The sequence below is a fragment of the Myotis nattereri genome (genome assembly GCF_964212035.1).
Source record: "Myotis nattereri genome assembly, chromosome: 3".
NCBI classification, from domain to species: domain Eukaryota; kingdom Metazoa; phylum Chordata; class Mammalia; order Chiroptera; family Vespertilionidae; genus Myotis; species Myotis nattereri.
This window is the reverse complement of record NC_138077.1, coordinates 17062882-17079853: the sequence shown is the minus strand read 5'-3', so window position 1 is coordinate 17079853 and position 16972 is coordinate 17062882. Positions and strand designations below refer to the sequence as shown.

General features: G+C 44.3%; 1 protein-coding gene across 3 annotated transcripts in view; it reads left to right on the top strand.

Moving 5' to 3' along the window:
• Nucleotides 1–8435: 8435 nt before the first annotated feature.
• The window catches only part of CXADR (CXADR cell adhesion molecule), a 60990-nt gene continuing 52453 nt past the window's right edge, over nt 8436–16972 (top strand). For all 3 annotated transcript variants that reach the window (XM_081087888.1, XM_081087887.1, XM_081087889.1), the window contains exon 1: nt 8436–9623. In XM_081087888.1, the coding sequence (XP_080944014.1) occupies nt 9581–9623 (43 nt within the window). In that variant the 5' untranslated portion in view covers nt 8436–9580. The remainder of the gene's footprint in view (nt 9624–16972) is intronic.

Below are 16972 nucleotides of genomic sequence, written 5' to 3'. Positions count from 1 at the left end.
AGCGGAGATGTGTGATTTAGCAGCCTTCGGATGGCTGTGTGTTTATCAGTGGAGATGTGTGAAAAAGCGGCTGTGTGAGGGTAGTTTATCTGTAACTGCTGGCCAATTTGCAAGACACAGGTGGTTTCTGGTAATTAGGAGTTTCTGGAGGAACCAGAAACTTATAGTTCTTAAGATGGCTTTGTTTAAGCCAATATCTTTAATGGCTCCCAACATGCAGCCAAGGTTGAGAAGCACTGTGTTAAATCAAAAAGCCTGACTTCGAAGAAGGACTCTTGTTCAGTCGGCACATCTGAGGCTTTTGCTAGCAGCAACTCTCTAGGAGTATCAGCTGTGAGGAATTCAATAAGGCCAGGAAACAGACAAGTCAAGTCAAATGCACAGTCTTCTCTCAGGCTTCCTCAGATGCCCTAGAAAAATCCCTCCTGACTATTCAAGTTAACGTGAAGGTGCCTAAAAGCCAAATATAAAGAGAGAAGCCCATGTTTTCAAGTGGGAACTCCTGTTATAGAAATAACCACTGGCTTCCCTGTCTAAGCTCACATTTCCAAAGACCAGACCTAAATTCTATAGTAACTTGCAGTAGCTCCCCTTAACTGCAGTTTTTCTGAGCTCTATTCCTTTTACTATTTTCCTAATTTGTCTCTTTTCATCTTACTAGAGTTTTAAGCGTTTGGGTTTTAATTGAATTATTAAGGCATTTTATACACTTTCCAATTCAAACATGTTAGAATAATCACGTAAAACGCCAACCATTTTCTTCCTGATTATAATTCCAAGCTGAAGCTCAGGATTTGGGTTCACATACTAAAAGAACACCTTTCCTAAAGTCTGAATTAGCTCAATCAACAAATTGTTTGAGCCCATATCTAGCATCACACACTACACTAGATGCTGGGGCTACCATAGTGAGGAAAAACAGGCATGTTCCCTGCCTCCATGGGACCTACAATTGGGTGAGTGGGATAGGCATCAGTCAAACAATCAAATAACACAGTCAAGTATAAAATTGTAGCTGTGGCAAGTGGCCTGAGGGGGGTGCCTGATACTTTGAGAAACTGTAATTCTGGGATTTGATTTAATCAGGATTCTTTTAGGAAGGGACATTCAATCTGAAATGGGAAGGATGGCTAGGAGATACTCACTTGAGAAGGTCAAGTATTCCAGGCAGAAGAGACAGCATCTACAAAGAGGCTATAGCTACAGAGGGGGATAGGGAGTGTGAGATGAGCTTGGAGAGGTGCATAAGAGCTAAATTCTCCATAGTCAAGAAGTACTATCCTTATGGTGAACACCACAGAGGCCCCTGAAGAGCGTATCTACATGGGGAGGGGATATATGCTACCCATTAAGGTCTAATCCAAAGAGAGGAGGCCTTATTCTGAATTCCATCTCTGATTCCTGAAATGCCTTGTTTAACACCTTAACACCTCCATGACTGTAGTTTCTTAACCAGTTTACCTCAATGCATGTCATCCTGAGTTTTGTAGAGCTATTTTAAGGACCGATGAGTCATAATTGCTGAGTTCTTTGAACTCCTTGGATGAAAGATGTTGTCCGGTCTCTAAATGTAAAGCGTTGTTATTACCTATCGGACAGAAAGCTATCTCCAGCCAAAAAGAAACCAGCAAGGCATGAAGTATATGAAGGCTCCACTCACTTCTGTAATATTTAAACTTGTAATCTGGGTGTAAGTTAAATGGGCTTAATGCTGGGTATGCACAGTATCTTTGATCTGAAATGCCCGGAGCACTATGCAAACATTGTCATCTATTCTCAAATCACCCTCTGTGCACATCACCAACACCAGCCATTATAAGTCTTCCTTCTGAGGACTATGATAGAGTTCAGAGTTTAATTTTCTTTCTAAAGGTTTCCACCACAGTTAGCGCAAAATCCCAGAAAGAGGATACACTCTCTGGGTTGATTCTACCAATCCTATTTCTTTTCATTCAAAAAGGAAACAAAAACCTCAAAGCCAAATACAAGCTATGGAACTGTGAAGATGAAGGAAAAGCTTAAATTTTATAAGCAACACACTTGTATTCCTAGGTAAATACCTGTCTCTTTCTCATCTTTAGTACAGGGCAAATTTGGTATTTTGTAGATTGTTTTGGTCTAAGAAGAAAAGTACAGCAAGGACACTAGAGATGAAGATACCCTAAGGATAGGAACTTTTGGCAAAAGAGATGAAATAGAGACAGAGATGAGAGAGATATTTGTAAGTTCATTTCTTTCCTTCCCTTTCAAAGGTAACCTTTGATATTACTGGTATCACTACAACTTATACTAGGGGTGGAGAGAGGGAGGAAGACAAGCAATGCTCAGAGCCAACGTATCCAGAGCCTGTAAAAACGTTTTCACTTCTTTTAAAATCAAAAGAAATAATATGATCCAGCGTGGATTAAATTTGTCTTTATACCAGCACACCCATAAAAGACAATTTTAAATATTTTTTGAGATGAGAGAGACCCACAAATGCAAAAGTACCTAGGGCCCCTGAAAGTCAGAATGTGGCTCTGGAAATGCCTTAATTTAGATATTGGTAGGAGAACTTGTTGAGAAAATCCTTGACAAATTAATTTTTCTATCTGGATACTATGGAATCTCACAAAAGCAACTAAATATAATATTTTCCAAGTGATTAACAAACTGAATGGAGCAAGCCAAGTGAAAAAACCTGGAGGGGGGGCAAGAAAGGGAGACGAGGTTTGATTTCTCTACACAGCGCATCTACAGAGCATGGGAGTATGCTTTTTCCTAAAAGGGCTGTTGAAGAGAGGAGAGCAATGGACCTCATCTGAGAATTTATAAGGACAATCCCTCCCTCATGCTGGCTTCTGACCCAAATTTACATTAACTGTGTAATCTGAGAAACCTAATGTCAAGAATTACTTTCAAGTCTTCCTGAATTGGTGGAGACCCCTAGGACCCTGGCAGAAGGTAATATGCATTCTCCCTCAAGAAAAGCACTTAAAACCCTTAAATAATTCACACAGATACAGTTCCACAAATATGAGTTTATGAGAAAAAATAAAACACAAGAGAACAGAAGCCTAAAATAAGCAAGAATCTGCATTAAAAAAAAACAAAAAATAAAATCAGACACAAATATTTCAAATTATGTAATTACTGCACACATAGATCAAGTGTGTTTATTATATTTACAGATATATAAGAGATAATTGAATGAAAAGAAGAAACCAAGCAGATGTAAAAAAAAGTGATTAAATATCTACACATAGATATGGATATGGCATAATCATATCCATTGCTTCCAAAACTTTCCTCCCAACCTCATTATTTTATGATTATTGTTGTTATTTGTGTTATGAACACAAACATAAGACTTATTCTCAGAAAAATTTGAATACTGCCGACCAGGGCCTTCCTTCCGGCTACCAGCTGGGGCCTTCTTTCGTTCCACACCACTCCATGGTGGTCAGGGCATATCAGAGCGAGCGAGCAAACTCCCGGTCTCCAGGTCAAACCCCCGAGGGGACACTTTGCATATTAGCCTTTTATATATATAGATTTTCTATCTCTCTCTCCCTGTCCTTTCCTCTCTGAAATCAATAAAAAGATATTAAAAAACAAAAACAAAAACACAAAACCATTTGGAGAACTAAGTAGTAGATAACACAACTGAAGAACAAAGTTATTAACTGACAGATAAAACTAAAAAATATGACCAGAATATCAAATACAAGTACATGAAAAATATGAGAATAAGATGTGAAGGACAAAATGAGAAGGTATAACATACATCTAAGTAGCATCTCAGAGGTGTTAATAAAATATGGGAAAAGCAATATTGAACAAGAATTTGAATACTGCCCAACCAGTGTGGCTCAGTGTTTGAGAACTGATCTATGAACCAGAAGGTCAGGATTCAATTCCTAGTCAGGGCATATGCACAGGTTGTGGGCTCGATCCCCAGTGGGTGGTGTGCAGGAGGCAGTCGATCAATGATTCTCATGATTGATGTTTCTATCTCTCCCTCTCCCTTCTTCTCTGAAATCAATACAAATATATTTTTTAAAAAATAATTTGAATACTGAAATTTTTTTCCAGAATTGAGGGATGACAGGAATTGTTTTAGGTTCAGGAAATCCTTGGCTGGATAAGTAAAAATATATTTCAATCTAGACACATTGTATTGAAATTGAACAACAAATCAGAGAGTTCTTTTAAAAACAGCCAGATACAAGGATTATTAGACTGCCTTCTTTGGAGCAGCAAAGGAAGCCGTTATAGACTGGAACAGTATTTTGAAAGCATTGATAGAAAAGGTCAGTAAGCCCCAAATGCTATACCAAGAACTCTACCTTTTAAGAATGAGGGGCAAATTAAATATAGATATTTTTTATACACAGAAATCAAGTTTACTTTAAAGAGATACTTAGTAAGGGAATTTGTACAGAACACACTTCTGGAAGAAGGAAAGTCATCCCAGAAGTAGTTTGAGATGCAAGAGAAAATGGTGAACAAAGGTATGTAGACAAACCTAATTAAACATGGGTATATATTTTTAAAATGTATAACTTACAAGATGATCAGAACAAAAACACTGAATTACAATATAAATTAGGAGCAGGATTTCATAGGAGTTAAACCAGTCTAGGATCCTTGTATTAATCAAGAGCAAAATAAAGATGTTAGTTTTCTTCAGATTTCTAAACTTTTATATGCACGGGGACATTGTATCCTCATTGAGGGCAGATCTTAAAAATAAAGATGGGGAATTAAACACATGCCTCTACTCCTCCCCAAAACCACATTAAAATGACAGTAAATGAATTTTTTAAAAACCTTCTGATACAAGGACAATGATAACAGGACAGGAGATAACAATACCAAATTTTTGGAAACTGGAAAGCAGATGGATGAAAGTTTACTGATTGTACTTAAGAAAGCTGAGTTCTAAGCCCTCCGTGGCCCAAATGAACCTTCAAAGATTTTCGGAATTTGGTGGCATCAGGCCCACTTGAGAGTGCAATGACGGTGGGGCTAAAAACAGGGTGATTGGTTCAAAGTTTGTTTAAAAAGAAGTTAGACACTGAGATCCCACATTTACCCCTCTGCAAGATGGCATAAGGCTGGAGCTAAAAAAAAAAAAAAAAAAAGGTCTTTGGACAGGAGCTATCAAGCAGGCTTAGGGTGGGGACACTCTTGTACGTACAGGGATTTATCTACTAAAGTTCTTTTCCAGCCCTTCTTCTAGAAAGCTGGCTACCTAGGTTTAAGCCTGAATGCTAGACTTTTATAAAAGTAATTTTATTTGGCATCTCCCCAAATTGACCCAACCTGAGACCAGAACTTTCAACATGCTTCCACTATGCTTCTTATTTTCTGTTCTATTTTAATCTTTAAGCAGAAAATCATGAATTAGCAGAAATTGGAGAAAAGCAACTGGTATGAAGTGACAAAGATCAAAACAAAGAAGAAAGCACCTAGAAGGAACATTATTCTTGGATAAGAGCATTTTATTTGTGTATATATATTTTATTTCAAAGAGGAAGAGAGATAGAAACATCAATGATGAGAGGGAATTATTGATCGTGTGCCTCCTGCACACACCCCATTGGGGATCTAACACGCAACCCAGGTATGTGCCCTTGACAGGAATCAAACCTAGGATCCTTCGGTCTGCAGGCCGATGCTCTATCCACTGAGCCAAACCAGCTAGGACAGATAAGAGCATTTTAAAAGGCCATCAATAAAATCCTTAGTTTTGGTCTGTATAAACATCATTTTTGCATATTCATTTTGGAATCTACATTATTAAGGAACTAAAGAAAAGAAATTCTGGGTCACTGGCTAAGGATTGATTTATAAATATAATATACCCGCCATAAACTAAAAATGTATGTATCTACAAGCGTTTTTGCTTAGGGGTAAAAAGAGGACTTGGATGGTATTAACCCATAAAACCAACATTCTTGGTAATATAAGTAGAACACACTTGTGAGAAACCTTCATTTCTTGTGAAGAACAGCATTATCATTTCCTAAGAAATATGAAAATCATCAGTGTCAGGTATGAAAGAAAGTTTCTTGCTTCACATACCTTCATATTCCAGGCTGAGAAGAGGTGAAAACTCCTTTAATTCTTAAGTACAAGTCAACTTCTGAATGTGATCATAGAATTTGAATCACCTGTGGGTGAGTTGAAAAACCCTTTACTGCTGAGAAATCTTTAGGACAGTCATTTATGTCTCTATAATTATCACCTTCTGATGGGCCAGGAATCATCTTTCTGTGGTTTAGAGGCTATACAATGTGCTGTGCTTAGTGTTTTACTAAGACAGGGCAATTCATTTAATTGAGCGAGTGCTATTTCTTTTGTTTTGATGTTAATCAAAACACCAGAGGACATTTTTTCCATTGACTTTTAGAGTGGAATGGAAGGAGGGAGTGGGGAGAGAGAGAAAAACATACCAGTAGATGTGAGAGCGGCACATCTATCAGTTGCCTGCTGTAAGTGCCCTGACTAGGGCCAGGGATTGATGGACCGTGCAACCTAGTGCATGCCCTAGACCTGGAATTGAACCCAAGACCCTTCCATGCTCGGACCAACAATCTAACCATTGAGCAACATTGGCCAGGGCTCTGTGTGCTATTTCTTAGCTTGGTTTGAGGATAGCAAACAATTAACAATGTATCTTCCAGAATTAATGAAATTATTTCATTACAATTTCCAAGAGACATAATTTCTAAGCTGATAATAGCTACACAGTCTTTTTAAGGTAGCATTTAAGAAGTTTCAAATAACTACATAATTTTAGCTACTGCTTACATAGGAACTAATGTAGTTACAAACCAAAGTCCAAAGATGATGTGTTCATTAATCTGAAGTATAAAACAGTAATTTTGCAAATTATACATTTTAAGTACATTTTAAAGAGATAAATTAATGCCCTAACTGGTTGGGCCCAGTGGATAGAGCGTCGGCCTGCGGACTCAAGGGTCCCAGGTTCGATTCCAGTCAAGGGCATGTACCTTGGTTGCAGGCACATCCCCAGTAGGGGGTGTGCAGGAGGCAGCTGATCGATGTTTCTCTCTCATCCATGCTTCTAACTATCCCTCTCCCTTCCTCTCTGTAAAAAAAAAAAAAAAAAAAAAAATCAATAAAATATGTTAAAAATAAATAAAAAGATAAATTAAGATGTAATAATTTGTGAGTTATTGCATGGATGTTTTTTCAATATACTAATACAGGGGTTGGCAAAAGTAGGTTTACAGTGTGAGTGCGTGAAACAGTTTATTATTTTTTCAAAAACATATATTTTATTGATTTTAGAGAGGAAAGGAGAGGGGGAGGGAGAGGGAGAGAGAGAGAGAGAGAGAGAGAGAGAGAGAGAGAGAGAGAGAGAACATCAATGATGAGAGAGATCAGTTGCCTCCTGCATGCTTCACACAGGATTGAGCTGGCAACCTGGGATATGTCCTGACCAGGAATCAAACCGTGACCTCTTGGTTCATAGGTTGATACTCAACCACTGAGCCATGTCAGCCTGGCAAACAGTTTATTCTTATATTATTATTTTATTAATTATTGTATTTTCCATAAGAACAGTATAAACCTACTTTTGCCCACCCTCTATATGAATTGAATATATTCAATTCAACGAATCATAGGGAATCTACTATAATGGGCTGTGCTTCCAAGAATGACAAAGATAAATAATGTGCCTTTTTGGCCTCCTAGAAATATTCAGAGTAAGAGAAGTGATTGAAAACTATGAGAATGCTTACCACAAAAGGAACCCAAAGATAGGGTTGTACGTGTTTTTTAAAGTACCAGAGCAAAGGGATTAAGATGAAAATCCTCTTAGGTGTCTTGTAAATATCTAATAAATGGTTGAGATGATCCCTGAAGGATAAGTTTAAGGAGGAGACACTCAGAGTAGTAACTTTTTGGCAAATGTGTGCTTCTTTGAAGTAAATTAGTACTAGAAAACTTTCCATAAAACAGTCTGAAATAGATATGAGCAACTTTAATACTTAATCTCTAATTTCATAAAGCATAATGTTATAACATTTCAAGTTACATATATTTTATACCTTCAATTATATCCAGTAGAATTCCTATTTCCTCAACTAATAGGAAGTCCCTCGTGGTTACCCTGGACTCTCTCGCCTTAGATCAGTCAGGATCCCACCAGAGAGATGTTAAATCAGGATCTCTGGAGCGGGCTCAGGCATTGCTATTTTTGTGCACGTTCTCCAGATAATTTTAATGTGCAGCCAGGGTTGCAAACCACCAGGCTAAATTGCAGCTAGGCAATTTTGGTCTTCCTGATAGCTGACTTCTCTTTTCTGGTTCAATAAATAAGAATGTTCCAATATTATTTTTTATTAGCTTCCACTTTACTAAGTATTTACTATTGTGCCAGGCACGGTGCCAAACATTCTTTTTTTTTTTTTCATTATCTCATCTAATTTTCCTAGCTACCACTGTGGTAGGAGCTAACTTTCTAAGTAACTTGCCCAGTTACCGCCCCATTTGGGAGCCCAAGAAATTACCCACCGCGCAACGCGGCTTCTCTCCTGTAATTCAGTCCTGATATGGAACGTCTGGGAACACCGATGTCCCAGCAGCTATAAATAAACGTTATCTGAAAATAGCAACTGCGAACAGGTGGCAAAATGACTTCGGAACACGCAGGGAGGACGCCTGGAGCTAGAAGCGACAATGCAGGGTTGACCTGGCAACTCACCATGCCCAATTCCAGGGCCCTCCAACCCTCCCCCTCCCCCCCAAGCCTTTTCACCACCCTTAGCCCCACTTCTCAGGCTCGCTAGTCTTTGCTGGCCATTTTCAGGGCTAGAACAACCTTGAAATCCTAGGCGGGGAAAGCCAATCTGGGCACTTCTCAAATCCGTAGCTGAAGTTGAGCGCTTCAGTCATTACAGGAAACGGGCAAAAGCCCTTCTGGAGCCATCAACCCACCCAACTCCCCCGGAGCCGAGAACAAGTGCGCTCCCCAGAGCCTCAGGCGGGAGCTCCCGCCCCTGCAGCGAAGCGCCAGAGGTGGGACGCGTGGCGGGAGGCGCCCAACCCGCTCCTGCCCGAGGGGGCGGGGAGGGTGACGGCAGGAGCGGCCCTTCAGATCCCGGGCGCGCGGTCCCCTGCCGCAGCAAGGGCGTGACCACAGTGTAGCTGTCGGGGGAGAGGGGGCCGGCCCCACCCCGGTGCACAAATCCCGATTTCACCGAAGGCACGGAGGCGGGCACCGCGGCTCAGGCCGGGGCGCGTGGCTGCCAGCGCCCCCTTTACGCCCAGCGCCGCCGACCCGGGAGTTCCCCGTCGGTGCAGGTCGGGTGCAGCCCGCGCGCGGCACGCAGCGCCCGGTTGCCATGGCAACCCCACGCGCCCGGCGGAGCTCGCCGGCGCCGCGGGACTCGGCCGCGGCCGGAAGTGACGCGTTTCACCTGCGGAGCGAGGGCGGGGTGGCGCGGAGGTGCAGAGGTGCCGCAGCTGGCAGCCAGTCGGGAGCGCGCGAGGCGCCGGGAGACCCGCAGCGCCGGCCGCAGCCCCTACCCCTGCAGACGCCGCGCACGGCCCGGCCGCCACCATGGCGCTTCTGCGGTGCTTCCTGCTCCTGTGCGGAGTCGCTGGTGAGTGGAGGCGGTGCGGTGCCCGCTGTCCCCCTGGCCCGGCCAGCCCCGGGGCGCTCGTGCCGGCGGCCACCCGGGAACAATGAGGCGTGGGGGAGGGGGCGGGCGCGATTTGGGGGCGCTGCGGCACGGGTGGCCGTGCGGGTGGAACCGCACCGGCTGATTTTGCCGGGCTGGGAGCGCGAGCCGAGAAGGTGGAGGGGCTCCGGAGGGGGCCATACGGGGGCGTGGGGTGTCTGGCGTGGGGGCGGCGTTGGCGGAGCGGGGGTCCGAGCCCCAGGATGAGGGGCGCGGTGGAGGGTCCCCCGCCCGGGGGCGCGCCGCGGGTGGGTGGGCGCGGCGCGCTGGGTCTGCGCCCGGCATTGCTCCGGCTCCATTCTTTGTGGCCGGTGCGGGCTCCGCTGTATTTGCTCGTGCCCTTCCCTCGTTGGCGGCCGTGTCGTGTCCGTCCAGGGTTAGCCGATTTCAAAAGCCCAGGGCGGCGAGTGTTCAGGTGTGGACGCGTCCAAGCGGGGAGACTGAATTACAAACGCCATGATTAAATGGACTCGGAGCCCGGGATCGTCCAAGGGGGTTCCTCTAGGAACGAGGCGCCGAGTGCACGGGACCCCTGGGCGAGCCCGGCGCGCGCTGTGCACTGGGCGGTAACTCCACGGAGTAGGCGGTGGGAAATCAAAAGCAGGTTCCTGCGAAAATGCGGTATTGCCTTCCGCAGTCTCGGGGCAAAGTGCGTAGGGAAATTCATAACCTCATGATGAACCTCATTTTGAAGATAAGATGGGGTGATGACCAGTACAGGCAATTCCTAAAGGGTTTGCCAAGTATATTTTTCAGCTGTGCCTTTCTCGGGACCGGAAAAGAGAAGAAGGCATTTAAAAAATCGTGTGCCATTAAGAAGCATCATTATTTGGTACTGGAAAACACGGATCTATTTCCTTGTCAGTGTTTTAACCGACTGATGTCAAAATAAGCATTTGTCTCATTTTGTAACCAAATGATTCATTAAAAAAAAAAAAATTCATGGGAGGGACCCTAGGAGACGCACGTTGTGTAGCCTCCGGAAGGATAATTTTTGTAAGCGCTCGAAAGCAGGATCAGGTGGCCTTTTCTGTGGGGATGGCTCTCGACTTCCTGCTGAAATGTTAATTCCATTGTTGGATGCCACAGCTGTGAGCATTACTCATGGGATCCACGTTCTATTAACAAGTCTAATCTTCGATGTGAGTCTACAGCACTACCTCCCCCTTTTTGATACATATCATTTAGCCTTGGCTGAAATTTCCCAAGCAGAGCTTTCTGGAAAAGAGGAGGGGTCAGTCACCAGTTTACATGGTCCGTTCCCATTTTTGTTTTGTCAAGGGCTAAACTGCAGTTGAAGCTGAGCACACGGTGTTTGTGTTCTCTGTGGGGGAAAAGATATTTCAGGCAGCATCTAAACCAGAAAACTGGAAGAACAAGCCATGCGGAAGAATATTTTTTCAGGGGTATTTGGGTAATTGGATTTTTCTGGATGCCTCACTTTGGTAGGCACAATCTCAACCAAGGGTATTTTGATACACATAGGCCATTCTGCTCATCAGGTGTACAGTAGAGTACAGCGAACATCTAGCTAAACTGAACAACTTTTTTTTTTTTTTAATCCTCACCTGAGGATATTTTTCCATTGATGTTTTCAGAGAGAGTGGAAGAGAGACGGGAAGACAGAGAAGGAACATTGATGTGAGAGAAACACATTGATTGGTTGCCTGGTGGGGGAGGAGTCTGCAACCACAGTATGTGCCCTGACTGAGCTCAGGACCCTTCAGTCCGGGGCGGGATGCTCTATCCACTGAACCTGACCGGCGAGGGCCAGACAACTATTTTTTTTTTTAAAGAAGAATTCTTTTTTGAGGGGGGCAGTAAATATATTTTATTGATTTTTTACAGATAGGAAGGGCGAGGGAATAGAGAGTTAGAAACATCGATGAGAGAGAAACATCGACCAGCTGCCTCCTGCACAACCCCTACTGGAGATGTACCCACAACCAAGGTACATGCCCTTGACCAGTCCGCAGGCTGACGCTCTATCCACTGAGCCAAACCGGTTAGGGCCAGACAACTATTTTTAATTTTCCACCGTAGGAGACAACTCAGAAACTATGTAATTGATGTATGGTTTTGCGTATTTCTTCAGCTCCTTCTTGCTACTTGAGAAATTTATTGTTACGAACTCAAGTTGAGTGGTAGCACAATCCTGCAATTGACAAAACAAGATGGGGACTTAATATGTTGTAAAAATTGCAGTGTTTTGAGTGGTAGAGCTTCCTCTGGAGCTAGCTGTCTCTGTGTGGGTTGTAAGGAGTTTGGTGCCAAACTCTGGCTGCTGGTCGAACTCCTTTTGATGCGTTTTAATTGCCAAACTAGCAACAAGTCATACTATAGTACTGGTAGTGGCAGTAGTAGTAGAGCAGTAGGAATGAATGGTAGGAAAACTAAAGCCTTGATTGAGCAGTTATTAAATACCAGGCATTGTTCTAGGGCAGTGGTCGGCAAACTGCAGCTCGGCAAACTGTGGCTCGCGAGCCACATGCGGCTCTTTGGCCCCTTGAGGGTGGCTCTTCCACAAAATACTGACTTCTGCGCACGGGCCACGAAGTTTCAATTGCACTGTATGTGTGCACCCGCACTTGGTATTTTGTGGAAGAGCCACACTCAAGGGGCCAAAGAATCGCATGTGGCTCGCGAGCCGCAGTTTGCCCACCACGGTTCTAGGGGCTTCACATATATTAAATCTATCTAGCAACCATAGAGGGTGTGTATTATAATGATCCCTGTTGTACAGGTGTGGAAACTGAGGCACAGAGTGGTTCTGTAACTTGCCACAATCACAAATTTCCTTCTCCATTCTTGCTCCTATAACTATGCTATTCTGCCTCTAAAAGCAGCTACTTTCCTCTTTTAAAAATTTTTTATTGATTGATTTGAGAGAGCAAGAGAAATATTGATTTGTTGTTCTACTTAGATATGCATTCATTGGTTGATTCTTGTATGTGCCCTGACTGGAAATCGAATCCACAACCCTGTATTGGGACGATGCTCTAACTAACTGAGCTTCCAAGCCAGGGCATACTTTCTTCTTTGATTATTCTAATCCACATCCTAAATTTCTATTACTGGTTATTAGTCATTTATTAAGAACGTGCTGTTGGCTTGGCTGTGTGCCCAGTATGAAGGTTTTTATTATTAGCCCTTTAAGTCCTTTATCTTTGTTGAAAGCATGAGGATCCGGGGCTTAGACTGGTGTTGCAGACTAACGTGGCTCAGGCACCTGCAGAGCAGCCCCTGGGCATCTTGTTAAAGTTTGGGTGCCGCTGTTTTCCACCCTGTCAACGTGAGTGGAACAAAAATGTGCTGGTCGATGATTCTGGTCTCCCAGTCACTCGTTAGCCATTTGATAGAGCAGGCCTCTGTCCTCCTGTGTGCCTCAATCACTTTATGTGTGAAGAATGGGGACCCCACTGCCCTAGCTGTTTGGCCCAGTGGATAGAGTATCAGCCTGTGGACTGAAGGGTCCCAGGTTCGATTCCATTCAAGGGCACATGCAGGGGTTGCGGGCTCGATCCCCAGTGTGGGGTGTGCAGGAGGCAGCCGGTTAATGACTCTCATCATTGATATTTCTCTCTCGTTTCTCTTTCTCTCTCTCTCTCCCTCTATCCCTCTCTCTCCCCCCTTCCTCTCTCTGAAATCAATTTAAAAAAAGAAGAAGGGGGATCCTACTTAGAGTTGTTGAGGAGCAAAGTGAAATGTTTCTCTTTTTTTTTGTTTTCCTGGCATCTTTTCTTTCACATAAAAAAAAAAGATTATTAGATGTGAACTTTACATTTCTGCCATTATACCAACCACCACAGCAAAAGTTGCCTCTTCCTTAAGGGGAGCCACCCTATATTGGCTCCTTAACCTATGTGTTATGGGATCTCCATCAGGGCCTCCATTATATCTCACTGCACCAGGTCAGAGGGCAGGGGCATTACCTGTGTGTTCATTGTTGTAGTCCCAGGGTTAGCCTGTGGCACGGGGCAGACAGCCAGTGTTCAGCAAAGGTTGCGTGACTGAGTTTTTAAACTCTTTGCCACTAGGCTCATGTATATGACGTAGCTCTCATCGGTTCCATTTCTCTTTCTCTCCCTTCTTATCCAGTGGTCCTTGTGGTGATCATTTCACTAGCCCTGAGTCATTCATTCAGTTATTAGGCTGAAGAAGTTAAGCATCTGCTTTCTCTCTGCCCTCATTGTTCTGCCCCACTTCCCCACCCCACTCCCAGCCCCACCCCAGCTTCAATTGCCAAAGATAACAAGGGGTGCCAGATCCATTTATTTTTGTGGGGAGCTCCTTGGCACCTATTGTGGCCCTTTCCCACCCTGCTAACCTGATTTAATCTGCCTTCTACAATAGGTCCCTTCAGTGTCAGCCTTCCCATGATTTGGCTCATGGTCTTCTCAGTCTCCATCTTAATCTGGGGTGACCTTACCTATTCGTTACTGTGACCTCTGAAATAGTTTGCTGCTGACTTAAAAAGATTGCCAGCTCAGCCCACCTCTCCTTTGAACTCTGGGCCTCTATTTCCAACTACCTGACATTCAACTTCCACCTGAATGCACTTCAGAACCCGAGACTCATCTGTTAACTGATCAAATGATCTAATCAATCACATATTTCTGGCCTACCATGTCCTGTCTTGTGCTAGGGGCTCTTACATTAGTGTAGGACTGCATGGTGTAGAAGGTTTGGTAGGACCTTCCCAGCAGATGGTACAGCTTTTGAAAGACATAGATCTGAAATGGTACGATGTGCCTTGGGAGTTGAGAAATTCAGTTCATGTAAAGCATCTAGCCAGCACTTCTCAAACTTCTGATGTGCACTTGAGTCATTCTTATAGGAGATTCTGCATTTTAACAAGTTCCCCATGATGTCACTGCTGACCACACATTGGGTGGACGAAGATCTTGCCGGAAGCTGGTCCATCCTTGCTGTTTCAAGGGACCTGTCATATATGGCATACTGTTCTTAATATGTTTGCTTAATATGTTTGCTCACCTTCTTGGCACTATGTGTTTTAACCAAGGTCTCCTCTCTGAGAAAGGTTGTTTCCCCAGGTAGGGATTTTCCCCTGAAGTTAGGGAGGGAATAAAACCCCTTAACTAAGTGCCAGGCGGGTAGTTAATCACTTTAACTATGAACAATCATGCTTAAGCTACATAATCTTTACTCCCTGGAATGGAGATAAGAAACACCCTAACCTTTGGAATAGAGATTGATAGGATTGGAATCAACTGGTATAAATACAGATGTAACAAGACAACAGGACACAGAACCTAGACACAGAACCCACACAGAACCTAGAGACAGAAGAACTTCGCTGGAGAGAACATGGCAAAAGATCCTGGACAGAAACTGGACACAGAACCTAGACACAGAACCTAGCGAGAGAACCTGGTAGGAGAACCTGGACAGAACCTGGCGACAGAACCTGGCTGGAAAACCTAGCGAGAGAACATGGCAACAGAACCTGGACAGAACCTGGCAACAGAACTTGGCAGGAGAACCTGGATAGAACCTGGCTGGAGAACCTAGCGAGGGAACATGGCTACAGAACCTGGCTGGAGAACCTGGAGAATCTGGCTGGAGAACCTAGCAAGAAAACATGGACACAGAACCTGGCTGGAGATCCTAACCAGAACTTCGCTGGAGATCCTGACAAGAACTTGGCTAGAGATCCTGGCTAGGCTGCTGATCAACTGAACGCTGTCTCTGTTTAATTCCTTCTTTGCCGACTCCGTCCACACCTTTGGGGACCCCTGGACCTGCTGGGGTTGGACCCCAGCAAGATCTAAAGGCTTTTCCAAGAGCTTTATTAGGAGATGAGAAATGCTAGACATCTGTCAAGATAAAGTGCACCTCTCACCCCTGACCCCCCACAGCGGCACCAAGAAGCCTGTGGAGGCATTAAAGAAGTGAGGTTTACACTGACATCATTCTCTTGAATGATGCAGAACTCTGCAGCAGTTCCCAGGCAGGCAGACCTGATAGCGCCAACGCAGGACTCCATCTGGGATGACCCGGACATAAGCAGCCTCTGTTGAAACACAGCAGCGTGGTGCCGGGCTTCCTCTTTGATCTGGAAAGTTGTTTTGAGGGAATTGCAGTGGAGCTGGTTGCATGAGTGGCAAGAAGAGGTTGGAGAGAAGCAGTCAGATTTTTGGCTTGAGGGAATGGTGATGTGGCTAGCCTATAAAGAAAAGAACAAAACGTTTTAGGGAGGTGACAATGAGCTTATGTTTGAACAGGTTGTGTTTGAGGTGCCTGAGGGGATGAAGGTGAAAAATATCCAGTAAGGAGATGTAAACAAAGGTCTGGATCTTAGGAGAGAGGCGAGCATTAGTGATAGAGAATTGGGAATCACCGCTGATAGCTGGCATCAGTGTGAGCTTAATCAGGAAAGGCAGGAAGGACTGACTAGAGGAGAAGGTGAAATGGGACCTGGGGGAACACCAACAGCTTGCAAGTCGACACAAGGTGAAAGATGAGGAATGACCGGGAATGTAGGAGAACTAGAAGGTGCTGGGGTCTCAGACACTGTCACAGAAATAAGGCCAGTGGGTCTTACTCTTAGGAGATTATTAAGAACATTCAGGAAGTTAATCGGTTCCACAGGGAGGACAGTTTTTGTAGGGGTGAGAGTAAAGGCAGATTGTGATAGATGCTGGAGTGGCCTCAGGCGAGTGGAGTGAGAAATGTGCTTTGCACTTGCGGTTGCTTTGACAGTGTACGGCAGTGACTCACGGCCATAATGTCCTGAGTCAGTAGCAGACCCAGGGGAGAAGGTAGAAGAAGCCAGCCCATAAGGACCTCTTTAACTTGCAGCCACCCAGACCTAGAACCTGGTTCCTCCTTTCCCTCTGTGGGCCCAGTTTCCTCCTTGTACCTTCAATGTTGGGTTTTCTCAGTTTGTGGCTTCAGCTACCGTGTGAGTCTCCGCAGCCTCCAGCCTATTTCTAGTCTGTTCCCAAGCTCTGCCCATCATTTCGAACCACCCACTGTTGACATCTTGGCTTTGACTCCCCACAGGCACCTCCAGTTGAACCTGTCTACATACCACTGTGGCCTCTCACATTTCATGGCATTTGCCGCCACCAAGATGGCCAGGCAGAAATCTGGGTATCTTACCTGACTCTTGCTCTTCTTTTTCTTGCTTACATCCAGTCAGTTTCCAGGTCACATGTATCTCTCCAGCCACTGTTCCAGGTTATATCAGTATCTCTGAGGATGGTTGAAATAGCTTCGTCATTGGCATGCTACTACGGGAGCTTACC